General features: G+C 45.8%; 1 protein-coding gene and 1 long non-coding RNA gene across 2 annotated transcripts in view; one reads left to right on the top strand and one right to left on the bottom strand.

Moving 5' to 3' along the window:
• LOC148509472 (uncharacterized) overlaps positions 1-19,329 on the bottom strand; it is a 99,285-nt gene that overhangs the window by 20,369 nt on the left and 59,587 nt on the right. The window lies entirely within an intron of this gene.
• RNF217 (ring finger protein 217) overlaps positions 1-19,329 on the top strand; it is a 97,053-nt gene that overhangs the window by 66,945 nt on the left and 10,779 nt on the right. The window contains exons 4-5 of the mRNA XM_088443109.1: positions 8,250-8,451; positions 16,845-16,916. Coding sequence (XP_088299235.1) covers positions 8,250-8,451; positions 16,845-16,916 — 274 coding nt within the window. The remainder of the gene's footprint in view (positions 1-8,249; positions 8,452-16,844; positions 16,917-19,329) is intronic.

Genomic DNA, 19,329 nt, shown 5'->3' with positions numbered 1-19,329 from the left:
ATGGAAAGAAGATTGATGAGTGGGTGTGAAGTGTGTGTTCATTGTTCAGAGTAAAGATTACATGTTGGTCCGTTATTTAGTAACTCTGGGATTCTTTCAAATCCCAGACTATATTGTTAATTATACAGGCACCACTCAATTAGCCCTGCCTGCACAATTTATCAGCGAGCTGCGTTTTAAATCTCCTGTTGTCTGGCAGTGAATTGAATTGGCAAAGCGCAACCACTCTAAACCAATTGCACTCCTTGGCTGTCCTTGCCATATCTGTGGAACGGGTATAATTCTGAACAACATAATGTAGAATGGATTACAGATCTGAGCCAGACATTGAGGCTGCAATAATGCCTGTGATATTTTGTTTTCTATTCTTGTTCAGCGTTCACCTTAATTGACAAGGAAATAAGGAGGTAATTGTGGACATGCAGAGAGGCTATGGGAGTATGAAAGATGAAGGTAGGGGGATACAATAAATAAGTTTGCAGACAAAGCAGGTTTAAAACGTAAAAAACAAAATACTAGGAAGCAAAGGTGGAGAGACTGGAAAGTAGCAAGAAGGAGTGTGAAGAGAGATGTAGCAAGGAATATAATGCTCAATGGCTCAAACTGGTTGGTAACACTCCATTCGTACATAGTTTAAGTTTAGGGAGCTTGTGTAGACAGAATTGCATGCTATGCTGAGTTATACATAGGCTGAGATCTGTCTGATTACAGTTACATTGCTTGCACCACAGATAAAGCTGGTGTAAGAGTGTACTTCTAATAATGACAGCTAAGAAACCAAGCTGTTGCATAGGAGCCGGGTTATGGTCCCACGGGACCCTAGCCAAGTTACTATTTTGAGGCTCCTATAGACATATCTCTCTCTCTCTCTCTGTTTTGCGGGTGACATCACACTAGTGATGTCATCACGCCGGCATCTCGATGTGTGGCAGGCGAACATTGATGACATACCTACAGCACCTGACGGCGCACATGGTGAAGGTGCACCAGTTACTTCAGATATACTGGTATATAGGTTTGTATGTTTTAGCTTATCTGTGTGTTCTTAATAAGTCATTCGGACTAAAACATTGGACAAGACGTGACACAATTGTCGGTGTGTATTCTTTACCTTGAAGACCCATAAGTCGCCTTTGTACTATATGTGCAAAAGTATTAGGCAGGTGTGTAAAAAAAAATGCTGCAAAGTGAGAATGCTTTCAAAAATAGAAGTGTTAATAGTTTATTTTTATCAATTAATAAAATGCACAGTGATCGAACAGAAGAGAAATCTGAATCAAATCAATATTTGGTGTGAGCACCCATTGCCTTCAAAACCGCATCAATTCTCTTCTAGGTATACTGTATTTGCACACAGTTTTTAAGGAACTCGGCAGAGAGGGTGCTTCAAACATCTTGTAGAAATAACCACAGATCTTCTGTGGATGTAGATATGCTCAAATCCTTCTCTCTCTTCATGTAATACCAGACAGACTCGAAGATATTGAGATCAGGGCTCTGTGGGGGCCATATCATCACTTCCAGGACTCCTTGTTGTTGTTTACGCTACAGATAGTTCTTAATGACAGAAGATCTGTGGTTCGTTCTCCAAGTTGTTCGAAACAACCTCCCTGCCTATTTCCTTCAAAGACTGTGTGCAAGTGAATTGATGCTGTTTTGAAGGCAAAGGCTTGTCACACCAAATATTGATTTGATTCAGATTTCTCTTCTGTTCATTCACTTTGCATTTTATAAATGGATAAAAATAAACTATTAACACTTCTATATTTGAAAGCATACTTACTAAATTTTTTTTTTTTAAAGTAATTTTTATTACATTTTTGAATGCACACCCAACAAAGAAATAATAAATGCGGCAAACATGGAAAGAAATGTGACATACATAGGCATTTAAGGAATAGTCCAATTTAAAGACAGAATATCAAGAACAGGATATACATTCAACCCCAAATAATAGAAAGAAAACATACCAAGTACCCGAAGGCGCTATTCGGGTCCATGGAGCCGGAGGTCAGTGAGGAATATAAGAGGCACATAAGAAAATACGGGAAATCATACACAATTAGACTGCCTCTGCTTGTCTGCCTTTGATGGGGTTTCTTTTCTCAGGTCCCAGAATGATGGCTAATTACAATATATGTAAAGCTTGCTCTGTGCCCTCCTTCCTACAGCTAACGTGGGCCGGCCAGTGTTAGACCTACATCAAGCTGATTTGATAGTGGTGCTGGCAGTAGGGGAGGGAGGATGTAGAGCAGATGATTTGCTGCTGCATATTGTACAGTGGCTGCTGGTCTTGGGGAGGGGCAAGCCAGCCACCAGGCAGAAAGTAATCTGCGATCATGCAGTGTTATTGGTGATCAGACCTCACCACTTCCTATGCTGTAAACTCGTAGAGGGAGAACTCTGGCTGTCACCTAGCACAACATAGAATTTTCTCATCTGGGTCCGCAGCTATCCTGCACCGTATGAGTGCCTTGAGCATGGCCGCAGCGCTGTCACTGTGTGACAGCTGCTGCCTATGGGGTCTGGCCCAGCGGGAAGTATACCTTGCAACCCTCAGTTTTGCAGTGGGCCACCTGGGACCCGCCGGGCCCTAGGCGGGGGCTTTGGTTGCCTAGCAGGTAATCAGGCTCTCAGTTGCATACATGTTTGAATACTGAATATTCATATTTAGGTTCTCAATGCAATGACAATTGCAACCAATTTGCTTGCAATTTTAAATCTACTCTATCACTAGAGTGTTTATTATAGATGCTATTTCCAACCATTAAAATAGCAGGATGCAGAGAACTCGTGCTTCAGGTAAACTGAATAATGTAATAATTTTAGTCAAAGCAACAACACACCCCTTTTTTCAAATCGCAGGGAAAATGTACAGCCTTAGAAAGAAATAGAAATGGGTGTCTGCTGCAGTTGGTCCTGACCTGTTACAAGCTTTGTTTATTATGGATGTATAACAGTAAATAATAGTTACACTTCTAAGGGCTCAATCCAATTAGCCGCGTAGGGTGTGAGTTGCCGTTGCCATCGCGGTAAAACGCTGGCAATGGCCAAGCATCTTGCACCCCACGCTGTCTGCTCCAAACCCGAATTCGCAAAATTTTGCTCTGAGCCCTATGGGGCTGTGAGTTGGGCTGCCATAAAGTGCGCCTGTTGCCGTGATGACTCCCACCCGCGAGATCACCACAGTTAATAGAATTGACCTCTAAAAAGTATTATTTTAAATTCATTTGTTGACTGTGAACATATCAGCAGTTATGACAGTCCATCCTTTAAATTCACTAGGAGCTAGTGTGACATTTATTAAGTTTTCCTGAATAGTAATCGGAGTAATTCAGTTATGTTACTGATTCTTAATGGCTATATTCTCACAGCTATTGAGTCAGCTCTTCCCGGTCAAATAGGAACACACAACTCCTAAATCTGTTCATTCCTGTCTTCAGAATCCGTCCTCTATAATCTGTTCTGCATGAAAATAGTTCTCACTTTATAACCAGAGCCACCAAATCAGTCTGTTCATTATGGGAGGACCACTTGATATTGTGCCAGTCAGTTTTTTCTGCCACCTTTACAAATGTAATCCAGATTAGTAGAAGGATTACAGAGGGGGGTGGTGGGATAAGAAGTTTGATAATGGAATACCCTTTATTATCAAACAGTTGGCGACTTTGATTAGATGAAATATCTGTAGCGGATGATTAAACATTCTGTCTATCTTACATGTCTTTTCCATTGTCTGAGTTTTATGATTTTAGGAAGACCTAATTTAATTTGATGATTATAAAAATTTGTCCAATTAGTCTTGCACTATTTTCATGCAGAATTTATATTGCATTATTTTTTAAATATACATTTTAAATATAACATTGAAATAATCAAATATTTTTGTTATATTTTATACAGCAGAGGTGGCATTGAAAACACATTTTTGGCTTGCCTCCTGAATTATATTTGATGTACTAAAATTTAGGGATTCCAATCCGTAGATCTCGGACAGTTTTTGGGACTCAAAATACCCAGGATTATAACCACTATAATTACTAAATTCTGGGTATTAGGCAATTCCAAACACATTGTGGAATTGGCCAAGGGCGCAGTGGGTTGCTACTTACATTCTCTGTTGCATTATCTGGTTCCCTCAGAGGACAGTAGGAGACAGAATTATAGCATGAAGGGCAGGAGGGGGAGATGGATAGCAGGTGGTACAGGAAGGAGGGATATGGATAGCAGGTGGTACAGGAGGGTGGGGATGTATGTCAGGAGAACAAGTAGGTAGCACTGGGAAAACAGTAGGACAAGTATTTAACCAAAATAACTGCATTATTATATTGTTATGAAGAATTAAAAATATCTTTAAATTTTTTATTTTTTTGTATATTATACCCTTTTTACTTTAATCCCAATCCGGAGATTAATCCTGGGGCCACATGATTGGGGCCCTGGAATCCCAAAATACTGAGATTATAAAATGATTTTGATTAATCACTAATGTGATTAAATTGCTACATAATTTTTTGTGATCTATAATTACTAAAATATGTAGCCAACTGTAAAGTAATTAAAATCTTTATTGCATACTAAACCATCAACTGATTTCAAGAGCAATTTAGCACCTGAAACCCAATAACAGACGCCTAAAACCTTGTGCATCTATACAGACAAACCACTGTTATTAGCACTCACTCATAACTGGAACATAGGCACCCTCTGCTGGCCTTCTTGTGCATTCTTTACAACAGTTGAATTAACTATTTTGCATATTTTTACAAAATGGTTTGCTGTATGTACAGTTAAGTTAATTAACTCAAAAAGTATAGCTCTACTGAAGTACCTATGTTTCTGCCACAGAATAGGTTTTCATCAAGTAGCACATTTAAATGATCTTATAAGGTATTGAACATGCATAAACCGTTACACACTTAAGCTGGGTACACAGCTAACCGATCTGTCTGCAGATGATAGTTGTTCATACACAGTGAACCACCATCATCTTGTCGCTTGTTCTGCTGGCCGGGGGTAGTATCGCGCTCCCCTCCTGCAGCCTCTGTAGAAAGTGTACGGGCGGTCAGTTGACCGCCCCGAACACATAGCACGATGCCCCGATATATCTGCAGATATACTGGGCATCGGCAGTGCCGCAGAGCCGACGCAATATGTCTGTGAACCACGTAGTTCAGAGATATCGCTGGTACACACTAAGCGACGCCCACAAGATATATTGCCACTCAATTGATTGTCCAATATATCTGCCAGTTTGTACCCAGCATAAGGATTAGTTATTTATTTTTTGGTAGAATGCACCTGTTTGTATGGGTTTGTTGAATGACTTAGTAGGTCAACATGGAGGTAAAAAAATAAAGATCTAGAAAATAAGGATAGTATAAAGATAAAACAATAATTAACTCAATTGTCATATATCCCCTTACAATCCCCTAGAATGTAAGCTCCTAGGAGCAGGGTCCTCCTCCCCACTGTCTCACAGCCTTCTTCTCTAGCACTTCTATGACAGCCTTCACCTTCCCAGCTGTATTGTGTATAGAGAATTGTGTTGCTAATTGTTACTTGTGCTCTGTTTATAAGTTGGTTACTGTATTGTAATGTAATGTTCTGTGTACCCTTTACTGTATGTACGGCGCTGCAGACCTCTTGTGGCGCCCTATAAATAAAATGTAATAATAATAATAGGTTCATATTCTGAAGCCCTGCTCTTGCCTTCAAGAAGCAGTAAATAAATATTATAAAACTCCTTGCACGACATCACTGTAACAGACTTGTAACTGATTTGACATCACAATGCTTTTTTTCACAAGCCAAATATTTCATTGTTAACACTTACTAATTCACTATACTCTCAATCAGTGGCGGCTCTTACTTTTGGGGGGATCTGCCCGCTGTGCTGCTTTCCGGTCCCAGACTGCACTGGACACCGCAATCCCAGTGTCTTGCCACCTGCCAGGTCCGTTTGCATGCGTAATGGTTTTGGCAGGCATCAGGAATGGTGCATGTGCCAAACCTGGCTTCTAGTGACTGTCAGCTGCAGCCCCTAGGAGGCAAATAAGGCTGACTACAAGACAAAGGAGTGGCTTCCCTGACTGGCAGTCCCACCTCCCCCTGGGACGGAATCAGTATGTTTTACTGCCGGCCACATTACCAGCGGTTCTAATCCCGACAGTGGTGGCCCGGGAGGGGCGACGTTCCCGAAGCTAGAAAGGTAAATATTAACTAACCTATTTTTACCCCCTAACCCTCCTTTAGGGGTGCTTAACCCTAACCCTCCCCCCCCAAGTGCCTAAACCTAACCGCCCCTTCCCCGCAGCCTAACCCTAAGTTTCCTGGAGGGGTGCCTAACCCTAAATCCTCCTTTGGGAGACCGGCGGTCGGGATTTCGTCCATCGGCTTCTCGACTGCTTCCCCCTGGAACTGCCTGTCTTGTGTGTAATTAGCAGATAGCGCTTCCCATGGCAAGTCACTGTCAGTGTAGCCAGTGCACGCAGGCTTACTGGAGGTGTCAGATCTTACTTAGGCAGACCCTAGTAAAACCTGCCACTACAATTTCTGTATCATTTCTAAGCAACATCTCTCTGCATGCAAACGTTCTCAGATCACAGCACCCTGGTGTCTGCAATTTTTTCACATGACCCCTAGTCCACAATTTTCCAATTGAGATACTCAGCAAAAGTAATAAGAAAATTGTGCTCACCTGTCATCCTTAGGTTTAGTTATGTGGTGGTGGACCCATCCCTTCTGATGGGAAGCCACAAGTGCTGATTTTGCCTATCACATTGATAAGAAGAAGAGGCGACAAAGGCTTGAATAGGGTACAATTCATGCAATTTATAAGCCATTTGATTCTTCTCTCCCCCCCCCCCCCCATGCCCTCAGACCTCCTCACATGCATTTCATATGCCCATCAGATAAGCCACAAGACCTCAAACCCCCCCACATGCCATTTTTATGCTGAACAGTCCTCACACATGTTCTTAGCCCTCCTTACATGTTTCTTATAATGGACAATTGTCCGCCCTACATGCCCTTATACCTCACCACATTACATTTGTATGCGTCACCAGACCTTCCTCCCCCCCCCCCCCCAGCATGTCAATTAAATGCCCATCCTTTTCACCCACATTCCTCAGACCACCTTACATGACCCTTATAATGCCTATAAAGCACTTACAGTTCCTGTACATCTAGTGGTGGTTACTGCAGGAGAGGAGTCTGCTTTGGATCCTGTGCAACAGAGAAGAAGGTGGCAGGAGAGTAAAGCAGACTCTTTAATTCTCCTCTGCCTGTGTGTGATTGACAGCTCTGCCGATTGGCTGCTGCGACCTGGTGAGCTGCAAGAGATCACTGCTACTGTCTGAGTGTTGCACTAAGTAGTACACCTGTGTAAATGGTTGTCCTGAATCATTCAATTTGGGTCTAGACCACCTGCCTGCAGCATCCCTGTGAGTGTGCCATTGTGTGCCCCAGTGTTACATGGCACACAGTTGGGAACCGCTGCCTTGATAGTTTTCACTAGTTTGTTTTAAGCTGTCTTGGATCACAAGACCAGCACAGACTTAACTGCATAATTGAAAGCTTTGCAATATTAATCCACATTCTTATCATATGCTTACTTTTCATCCATATCCATTTTATTTCAACAATATTCTCCATTTACCTTACATTTGCATACATCACATACTTGCCAAATTTTTCTAAGTCCATGTGGGAGTTTTTAGGGGCATGACGTTGAGAATCATGCCCCCTTCCCAGTTCTGCTGTGCAATGCTGCAATTTGCTTGCTTGCAGCAATTTGTGCCATGATGTAGTTGGTGGTGGGACCACAATAATGCAAATCACCGCAATTTTAGTGATAAAGCTCCCTAGGCTGTCCACTTCATTGGTGATCTGGAAGGCTGGTCTACTCATCCAGGAGTACGCCCAAATATTTCAGGATGTTTGGCATGCTTGACTTCTCACGATCACAGGGAATTGTGGCTAGTATAGCTAATTGGATATTTTATGGTTTCTCTTTATTGAACTGTTATTTTAAAAACAAACCTCAAAGTCTTCATCTATGTATAATGAGAGGTATATAATAGAAATAGTAAAATATTGACTATATGCTGCCTACTTATTCTTGTTTTAGGTTGTGACTGTTGTGTATACCAGTTCTATAATTTTTTAAATATATTATTTTTTCTTTTAATGTGCTAACCTTATTTAGGTGGAGTAATAGTTTCTAATTTTGCAATCTTTCACAGGTCCACATTCAAAGAACAGAAGGTTGTGATCATATGACCTGTTCACAATGTAACACTAATTTCTGCTATCGCTGTGGGGAGAGATATCGTCAGCTGCGCTTCTTTGGTGATCACACCTCAAACCTCAGTATATTTGGATGCAAATACCGCTACCTCCCCGAAAGACCGCATGTAAGGAGATTAGTGCGAGGATCTGTTTGTGGTGAGTGAATTTTATTTGGCAAATGCTTATTTCTACTTCAGGGTCCATAGGGGGTCCACAGGGTTGACCTTGGGGTATAGCTGGATCTGGATCCATGGGCACCACACAGTTAAAGCTTTAGCTGCTCCCAGGATGCACTTGGGTCCGTCCTCCTCTATACCCCGCCCCCGGCCACAGCACCTCAGTTTGAGTTGGTGCCCGGCCGGAGTCGGGTCACCTGCGCAGGGGGGCTGCAGGAGCAGCCCCCAAAAGCTTTCTATTTTTATTAAAAAAAAAAAAAAAAAAAGAGCCTGTTAGATTTTTATTTTAAAACAGAGGCTCTAGTGTGGCAGCGACGGGCTGTCTATGCAGACGCCCACGCTGCCGCTCTCCTTCCCCGCTGGCGCCGCGACGCCAGTACTGCACTGGGGATCGCGGCGGGAGGCCAGAGTCCGTACTAGCCGGACTCTGGGTCCCTCCCTGGACTGCTGCCGGAGTCGCCGGGGACAAGGTAAGCCGCGAGTCGCCGATTAGCGGCGGCTCGCGGGTTTTGCCTGCAGATGCAGTCCTTTGCCCCCGGTCCTAGGGGACAGACCGGGGGCCGCTAGCGGTGGCGGCGGGCTCCCCCTCTGAGGAGGAATAACCCGTGGGACCACTAGACCACCAGGGATATATGGCAAGCGGGATGCCGGCAAGCCCTGGGGTTAATATGCTAGCCAGGGGAGGAAGCCTTCCCTGTCAGCGGCTCCTCCCCTCAGCTCAGCGCGCCTTTCAGCACGAAGTCTGGCGTCGCTGAGCTGCAGTTACACGGCCACTCCTCCTCTGAGGTCTCCAGCAGCCATTTTCTCACAGTGGCAGCGCAGATCTTCAGGGAGCACGCGGACCGGTCCCCCTGTGTACCTCTCCCCTGATTAAGGACAGCGTACACAGCACTATAGCCCTCCCAGACACTGAATCTGGGCAGGTTGATTGTAGTGTAAAGGTGCAGTGAGTATATCTTCCTGCATGGTATGTGACTTTTGCTAGTGCTGCCTGTCTGTGCTTATTTTCTACTTACTGTCAGCTTATACCTATCCCTTTACTTCTCCTACAAGCCCTACAGGTGTGTGGGGGAGGGGCGTTTCTACTGACCTCACATATAGATCACGTATTTGTGAGGTCCATCACATACAGTTGTGTGCTACTCAGTGCCATATTGTGGGCTGTTGTTCAGCACACCGGTGAGTGCGTTTTACTTCTACCCTGGTGCCAGATATATAATATATTCTGTCATGTCAGACGAGGAGGTTGAGCGCTCAGTGGCTCCGGTGTTGGCCTCCTGCGGACGCTGTTCTGCAGGAGTAGATAGGGAGGATTTGTCACAGGATGGCCTGTGTAGTCGATGCCAGGTGGCTCCTGGCCCATCCAGACCTTCTCTGGCGCAGGAACCACCGTGGGCGATGTTTTCTCAAGTGCTGGTGTCTATTGCGGACCGTCTGTCGGTCCCGACTGCTCTCCCTACTAGGGCGTTGCCCCAGCCGACCATCCCCCATTCCCCGGGTGTCCCGCAGTTATTGCGGAGTCCTCCTGGGTCTCAGTCGGTGGGTCCCTATGCGGGGTTGCCTATGTATATACAGGCTTCCCCTGTGCCGCAGCAGCCTGTGGTACCTTTTCAGGCCCCTATGGTGACTCCTCCACCCTGGGTGGATGTGCTCTCCAACTCCGTGCAAAATTTGGCGGCCGCTTCCTCGGCTTTTCAGTCAATGTTGCAGACTGACATGCCTTCTAGGATTTCAAAACGCCCACTCATGACACGGGCTGCTCAGGTATCGGACTCAGAGGGTTCCTCAGATGATGGGGAGGTCCCTGATGACACTGACTCGGACGCCTCGGTCCAGGAAATGGATACCAAGTCGTCCATTAATGTGCGAGCACTAGTTAGGGCGGTGCGAGCTATTCTTCTTATAGAGGATGAGGCACCGGTTCCTAAGTCGAAGTTTCCTAGTTTCAAAAAAACTAAGGTGGCTTCTGCGGTGTTTCCCCTGTCGGATCAGTTGACGGATCATATGGCGGTAGCTTGGCAGGCGCCCAGTAAGAGATTCCTTCCTCAGAAGCGGTTGGCTTCTAATTACCCCTTCCCTGAGGCACATTGTAAAAAATGGGAAACTCCACCGGCGGTGGATTCCCATGTCACCCGTTTAACTCGGGGCGCCACCTTACCATTGCCGTCGATATCCTCGCTGAAGGATCCCACGGACAGGAAAGTTGAGACTTGCTTAAAGTCTATTTACTCCCTCTCCGGGGCGGTGGCCCGACCGTCCATGGCCATCTCCTGGGTGGCCAAGGCCATTGAGGGGTGGGCCAATGCATTGGAAGATACCTTCCCGGACGACGCTCCGGATGTCCAGCGGGCGTTGTTGGGACAAATGAGGGACGCTGCTTCTTACATTGGAGAAGCTTCTTTAGATGCTAGTCTGCTGACCTCGCGGGTATCGGCTGCAGCGGTGTCTGCCCGCCGATCCTTATGGTTGCGGTCCTGGAGAGCGGACTCTGATTCAAAGAAAGGTCTGGAGGCCTTACCTTTCAATGGGGAATTACTATTTGGTCCGGACTTGGACAAAATAGTGGACACCCTGGCTAAATCCAAGTCGGCCTTCCTCCCTTCGGCGGCACTGCCTGCTAAGGTTCGGAGTTCGGCTTTTCGTTCCTTTCGGGTTCAGGGTAAGGCGAAAGGTCAGTCCTTCCCGAGACAGTCTGCGAGTAAGACGGCCTCTAAACCCAAGAAGCAAGCCTGGAGTGCTCGGCGCCCTTCTTCCAAGCAGGAAGATAAACCTGCGGCCTGATGGGACGGGCCTCCCTCTGGGGGACTTCAGAGTGGGAGGCCGACTTCTTCTATTTGCCCAGTGCTGGCACAATACCAGCACGGATGCCTGGGTTCGAGAAGTGGTCTCCCAGGGGTACGCCCTGTCTTTTCGGCACAGACCACCCCACCAGTTTTTCTGCACAAGTCCTTCTCAGGACAAGACCAAGGCGTTACAGGTTCAGGAGGCTATAGAGTCCTTGCTGAAAGCAGGGGTCATTGTTCCCGTTCCTCTATCACAACGAGGGACGGGGTATTATTCGTCTCTGTTTCTGGTGCAGAAACCCAATGGTTCTCATCGCCCTATCCTCAACTTGAAGTCTCTGAACAAATTCCTCAGAGTTCCCAAGTTCAGGATGGAAACGTTACGTTCCATCATTCTGGCGATGGAACCGGGGGATTACATGGTGTCCCTGGACATCCAGGACGCCTACCTCCATGTTCCGATAGCATCTTCACACCAGCGGTATCTGAGGTTCGCTATCCTTCAACACCACTATCAGTTCCGGGCGCTACCCTTTGGTCTCTCCACGGCACCGAGGGTGTTCACGAAGATTATGGCGGTCATGGCCGCACATCTTCGGAACCAGAATGTACGGCTGCTGCCGTAGCTGGACGACCTCCTGTTGCTGGCGAGCTCCCCGGAGGTACTGCTTCAACATCTCCACCTGACGATCGCTTGCCTGCAAGCACACGGGTGGTTGATAAATTGGAAAAAGTCCTCCCTGATTCCATCACAGCGGATGGTTCATTTGGGAGCCCTGCTGGATTCGCGTCAGCAAAGGATCTTCCTGACTCCGGAAAAGGTCGCCTCCCTACAGCTGCGGATACGCAGTTGCCTGAGCCGTTGCCGCCTGTCGGTCCATTCGGCTATGAGAGTTCTGGGGTCCATGGTGTCGACATTCGACATGGTGGAATTTGCCCAGTTCCATTCCCGGCCCCTGCAGGGGCTGATTCTATCAGAATGGAACGGGTTACCTCACCGGATCCGCTCTCAGGTGCTGGTGTTGTCTCCGGACGTTCGGCTATCTTTGGCTTGGTGGCTTCAGACAGCTCATCTGGTCGAGGGGCGCCCATTTTGGATCCCGGACTGGGTCCTGCTCACGACTGATGCCAGTCTCCGGGGTTGGGGGGCAGTGACCGGCTCTTTGTCGCTTCAGGGTCGTTGGTCAGTGGAAGAAGCACTTCTCCCCATCAACATCCTGGAACTGCGGGCAGTATACAGGGCCCTGCAGTCGTCCGGCCCCGCTCTTCACGGAAGGGCGGTACAGGTGCAGTCCGACAACGCCACCACGGTGGCGTATATCAATCACCAAGGCGGAACTCGCAGTCAGGCAGCGATGTCGGAGGTGTCTCGTATCCTGACTTGGGCGGAGGGTCACATTCCAGCGATCTCGGCGGTCTTCATCCCCGGAGTCCTCAATTGGGAGGCGGACTTCCTCAGCCGTCACGACGTGCATCCCGGGGAATGGTCGCTTCACCCAGAGGTGTTTCAGCTACTCGTGGACAGGTGGGGACTGCCGGAGCTGGACTTGATGGCCTCCCGTCACAATCACAAGTTGCCCGTTTACGGGTCAAGGACAAGAGACGCAGGTGCAAGTCTGGTGGACGCGCTGTCGGTGAAATGGACGTTTCACCTGGCGTATCTGTTTCCTCCGATAGCCCTGCTTCCTCGGGTTCTGCGGAAATTCAAGCAGGACGGCGGCATGCTCGTGCTGGTAGCTCCGGCGTGGCCCAGACGTCCTTGGTACTCCGATCTCAGGAGCCTCTCCATCGACGCTCCGTACCTTCTTCCTCAGCGTCGGGACCTGTTGTCTCAGGGGCCCTGCCTTTACCCGGATCTGGGTCGGCTGTCTTTGACAGCCGTCTTGAAGTCTCGGGGCTTCTCCAGTTCGGTTATTGGTACCATGCTCAGGGCACGCAAGCCTGCTTCAGCACGGATTTATCACAGAGTGTGGCACACTTACTTTCAGTGGTGTGAGTCCAGACATTATGATCCTCAGGTGTTCCGAGTTTCTAGGATCTTGGAATTTCTTCAGTCAGGATTGGATCTCGGCTTACGCCTTGCATCTCTGAAGGTTCATGTGTCCGCCTTGTCCGTGTGGTTTCAACGGCGAATTGCAATACTACCAGACGTTCACACCTTTTTCCAAGGTGTTCTCAGGATCCAGCCTCCCTTTGTGCCTCCTGTGGCTCCTTGGGACTTGGCGGTGGTGCTACGGGTCCTGCAGGGTCCTCCGTTTGAGCCTCTTGAGGCGGTGGAGCTCAAGTGGCTGACATTTAAGACGGTTTTTCTCCTGGCAATTGCTTCGGCCAGGAGGGTGTCTGAATTGGGGGCGCTTTCCTGTCGCCCTCCTTTCCTGATTTTTCACCAGGACAGAGCGGTGCTCCGCACTCGTCCTGAGTTTTTGCCCAAAGTGGTCTCGAAGTTCCATATTAATCAGGAACTTGTTGTGCCAGCTTTTCAGTCCCCTGATCTTTCAGCTGGTGAGACTTCCTTAGATGTGGTCCGGGCGCTTAGAATTTATGTAGACCGGACGGCTTCGGTTAGGAAGTCTGATTCCTTGTTTATCCTCTTTGGTTTTCACAAGAGGGGTTGGCCTGCCAACAAACAAACGTTAGCCCGTTGGCTTCGTTCCGTTATTTGTGAGGCTTATGCACAGGAGGGCTTACCTGTGCCAGCCTCTGTTAAGGCTCATTCCACTCGTTCTGTGGGTCCCTCTTGGGCTGCTAGACGTGGCGCTTCTGCTGTTCAGCTGTGTAAGGCGGCCACTTGGTCTTCAATTCAAACGTTTTTGAGGTTCTATGCGTTTGACACCTTTGCCTCTCAGGATGCATCCTTTGGGCGCCGGGTACTCCTTTCAGCACAGGAGCGTCCCCGCCCTTAGTTGTACTGCTTTGGGACATCCCCAAGGTCAACCCTGTGGACCCCCTATGGACCCTGAAGTAGAAAACAAGAGATATGGTAAGAACTTACCTTTGTTATCTCTGTTTCTACGAAGTCCATAGGGTCCACAGGGCGCCCGCCCTGACGCACCTGGCTTCAAATGGGCTGTGTGGCTGGTCACCGGTTTTCCGTCTCCCATTTCTGTGAGTATGGTTTCTTGTGTGTTCCAGTCTTCCTTCTCTCTGTTTAGTCTCCTCCTCCGGCCTTGGCTGCTTACCAACTGAGGTGCTGTGGCCGGGGGCGGGGTATAGAGGAGGACGGACCCAAGTGCATCCTGGGAGCAGCTAAAGCTTTAACTGCGTGGTGCCCATGGATCCAGATCCAGCTATACCCCAAGGTCAACCCTGTGGACCCTATGGACTTCGTAGAAACAGAGATAACAAAGGTAAGTTCTTACCATATCTCTTGTTGTTCCACAATGTAAAACGTCTTGAATTTAGAGCTTTATATCAAGACTTGATGGGACAGAAACTATTATTTAAATTTGAACAGGTGACCTTACTAACTAGATTGAATCGATAATCCAGTTTTTTATTTGTAATGCATTCCTTCCAAAACTTACAAGTCCAGTTTTCAATGTGTTATATTCTGTAAACCTTGCTTATTAGAAGTTACCCCATTTTTGTCCTGATGTACAGTGCATCCGGAAAGTAGTCAAAATGCTTCACTTTTTCCACATTTTGTTATGTTACAGCCTTATTCCAAAAAATTGTACACACGATACCCTATAATGACAACGTGTAAAAAGTGTTTTTGCAATTTTTTGCTAATTTAGTAAAAAAAAAAATACACTAAGAAATCACATGTACATAAGTATTCACAACCTTTGCTCAATACTTTGTTGATGCACCTTTGGCAGCAATTACAGCCTCAAGTCTTTTCAAATATGATGCCACAAGCTTGACACACCTATCTTTGGGCAGTTTTGCCCATTCTTCTTTGCAGCACCTCTCAAGCTCCATCAGGTTGGATGGGAAGCGTCGGTGCACAGCCATTTTCAGATCTCTCCAGAGATGTTCAATTGGATTCAAGTCTAGGCTCTGGCTGGGCCACTCAAGGACATTCCTGAAGCCACTCCTTTGATATTTTGGCTGTGTGCTTAGGGTCGTTGTCCTGCTGAAAGATGAACTGTCAGCCCAGTCTGAGGTCAAGAGCAGGTTTTCATCCAAGGTGTCTCAGTACATTGCTGTATACAACTTTCTCTCTATCCTGACTAGTCTCCCAGTTCCTGCCACTGAAAAACATCCCCACAGCATGATGCTGCCACCACCATGCTTCACTGTAGGGATGGTATTGGCTTGGTGATGAGCGGTGCCTGGTTTCCTCCAAACATAACACCTGGCATTCACGCCAAAGAGTTCTATCTTTGTCTCTCATGGTCTGAGAGTCCTTCAGGTGCATTTTGGCAAACTACAGGCGGGCTGCCATGTGCTTTTTACTAAGGAGTGACTTCCTTCTGGCCACTCTACCATAATGGCCTGATTGGTGGATTGCAGCAGAGATGGTTGTCCTTCTGGAAGGTTCTCCTCTCTCCACAGAGGAATGCTGTAGCTCTGACAGAGTCACCATCGTGTCCTTGGTCACCTCCCTGACTAGGGCCCTTGTCCCCTGATCGCTCAGTTTAGACGGTCGGCCAACTCTAGGAAGAGTCCTGGTGGTTCCGAACTTCTTCCATTTACGGATGATGGAGGCCACTGTGCTCATTGGGACCTTCAAAGCAGCAGATATTTTTCTGTACCCTTCCCCAGATTTGTGCCTCGAGACAATCCTATCTCAGAGGTCTACAGACAATTCCTTGGACTTCATGCTTGGTTTGCACTCTGACATGCACTATCAAGTGTGGGACCTTATATAGACAGCTGTGTGCCTTTCAAAATCATGTCCAGTCAACTGAATTTACCACAGGTGGACTACAATGAAGCTATAGGAACATCTCAAGGATGATCAGTGTAAACCGGATGCACCTGAGCTCAATTTTGAGCTTCATGGCAAAGGCCGTGAATACTTATGTACATGTGATTTCTTAGTGGGTTGTTTTTTTTCTTAAATTTGCCAAAATCTCAAAAAAACTTTTTACACGTTGTCATTATGGGGTATTGTGTGTAGAATTTTGAGGACAAAAATTTATTTATTCCATTTTGGAATAAGGCAGTAACATAACAAAATGTGGAAAATGTGAAGCGTTGTGAATACTTCCGGATGCAGAGTAAATTAACTATGGCTCAGACCACAGTGAATTGCAACCCCCTTTTTGTTTATTTAATTATACACACCATTTTAAGGCATTCCTTTATAGTTTTATGCAATTTGCAGCACATCTGTGTGAATACATTTTTTATTTACTCGTATGACTGAATGTGAAGCTTTTTCTGTGCTGCACTAGGTTCATGTTGATATAATGATTATAGCTCTGTTAGAAACTCAACATTTGAAAAACTTGGATGGGAGTGATAGTATCTATAGTTGATCACTCGCATGACCTTGTTACTAGATATTGCTATTGTTTAGCGGAAGGGATAAAGTGTAAGTTTTTTAACATTATTGAGAATTAGGTCTGACTTGTGTAAGCAGTTTTGCTTGAGAATGGACTGGATGGGTTCAATATAATGTTTTTTTTTTATTTTTCAGCTGGGAAGCTTCTTATTACACCCTTGCTCCTAGTCATAGGTTTGGCATTGGGAGCCATCGCAGTTGTAGTAGGTAAGAATGAATTATGCTGTTCTTTCCGTGCGTTAACATTTAATAAGAAACTTAAACTGTAAACCAGTTGACTGGCATATAATTAAAGGCTGTCTAGTCGATAATTTATATGATCAGCTCTACATTTAATTTGGATAGGTGATGGATATCTTTCTACCCAATCTTTTTTCCAAAGAGCAGCGCATCTATTGGGTAAATTGGTGACTTATTCATCAGCATATTTATAATTCTTTTCTGAACTGGCAGTCTGTTATTACCAGCTGTGCACACTGGCAGCTAAGCACATGTAGCCGTCTGCTCTCCTTGGACATAATCCGGGATATCGCTGTGCGTCCTAATGCAGCCTGTATACTATTAAATGCTTTTTAGCTTTTACAGATGGATAATGGTGTATTAATCTACACTTCGTGTACAAATCATTTTCACGGTCTGTTTTCATAGCCTTTACATATAGTTGGTCTTTAAAATTCAAAATATATGTCATGGGAGACTGTATTTCAAAAGGACTAAGGGTGCCCACTCATATGGCTGAAAAGTGCTATGCATAGAAATAAATGCACATATATAGTGGCATAACAAGTATTGGGGGTGATCAAGCACCCATTGCACTTACATAGCTGGTTCCTATGCCTTATGTGACATCCATACATAGACAGGACTAAGCAAAGCTGATGAAAAAGCGTTATGGTACACCAAGTAAAACATCAGTCATCTAATATTCAGCAGTAGCATACTTGTCCATAGCATGTTGAATGATTGTAATGGTTAAAAAACAAGCACTCTATTTGAAAAGCATATAGAACATTTCTTGCACATTTTCTATCATGGTATCCATAAAAATAGAAATGTTTATAGTCCTTTTTTGGACTTAGTGTGGGAGCAGGTATGAGCGGTTCAATAGTTCCGTTACTTCGGATACAGCTGGTCTTAGATTGTGGGTAATAATTTCCTTTTCTATCCCTAAATACCTGAGTGTGAAGTATTTTCAGCCGCTGGGTCTTCTTTCTTCTCAGGCCGCACTACAGCACGTGTGGCAGTGGCGCCATCTGATTATGTTAGACGCCGCTTGTTTACCGGAAGGAGGTCCCACTTGGTGTCCAACATGTTTCACACACTTGTAGCGGTATTCAATTTGGAGCGAAAATTTCAGAATCTGCGATAAATAATCGCCGATGTCATTTTTGCCAATTTCAATTATCCCTGTATTCAATTTCAAAGACTTTTGCAGGTTCGAAAAGTCTTTGAAAACAAACGGGGATAACTTTTCACCACTGAATAAGTGGTGAAAAAAAGTGCAGAATTGGGGTGTAGGGGTGCTGGCTTAAAAAAAATAGCTTGCACCCCTGGGACTGACACTTAAAAAATAACTGTGTCAAAAAACGTTAAGTGCTCTGCTGCACCACTTCTTCAATGTCGGGGAAAAAAACACCTGCCGCGGCTATTTAAAACCCTGACTTTCTTTTGTAGGCAAAAACGGGGGTACCCATAGTGATCCCCCATGCCTGGACAGCTTTAGGGGGGTCCTACAATTAATTCACAAAAATACCTGTTTTTTTTTTTTTGCCGATCCTAATTCGCCGGGTCCCGTTTTCGTTCATTTTAAATTGAATACTGGGATAAAGCGGGCGTGCGCCCGATACTATATCCCAGGAAAAGCTCCGATGTGGAGCGAAAAGTCCAGCACGGACTTTTCACACCCATATTGAATACCCCTCTAGGTGTGCTTTCTCAATCTTCATCATTTTATTGTGTGTGTAAAAACACTAATATCTGGGCGCTCAATAAATGAGGAATATTATGAGAACAAATTTAGACTAAATATCAGAATAAAAAATAAACATATATGAAATAGAGTAATATGACCAGACCTGAGATAGCTGCCTACTTAGTAGAGAGATGTGGGCTCTCCAAAAGGTAAGGGCATACATATTAGGTTGAAAAAGTATAGGTAGCACTGCAGGTCTTGGTATGAATATTCAAAATTAAGAAAAATAGAAACTGCTTAACAATTTTCCCGCATATAAAATTGTATAATATCTAATAAATATAACTAACACTAGACGTCAACACATGATGTGGTAAAGTAAAAGTTTTATGATTAAAATGACAAATATACAATATTTCTGATTTAAAATTAATATATACAAACACAGTGGCGTCACAAGGGGGTGCGGTCGGCACCCAGGTGTCACCCGCCGAGGGGTGACACCAAGGTGCAGACTCTACCTCACTGACTGTAGCATTAAGTGCAGCACTGAGGGAGCTGGCTGGCACTGCAAACAGAGACCTCCTGCACCCCCCTTCCTTCCCAAGTAATAGCCACGGGGGGTTTGGGCCCCATTGCCACGCCCCCTTCTCGAGTGATCACTCCCCCATGTTGTGACCACGTCCCTTTCCAGGCGCCGCATGCACA

The sequence above is a fragment of the Taudactylus pleione genome, unplaced genomic scaffold (genome assembly GCF_031769625.1).
Source record: "Taudactylus pleione unplaced genomic scaffold, aTauple2 ptg000326l, whole genome shotgun sequence".
NCBI lineage: Eukaryota > Metazoa > Chordata > Amphibia > Anura > Myobatrachidae > Taudactylus > Taudactylus pleione.
The sequence above is the reverse complement of the archived record's forward strand: the minus strand, read 5'-3'. Positions and strand labels throughout refer to the sequence as shown.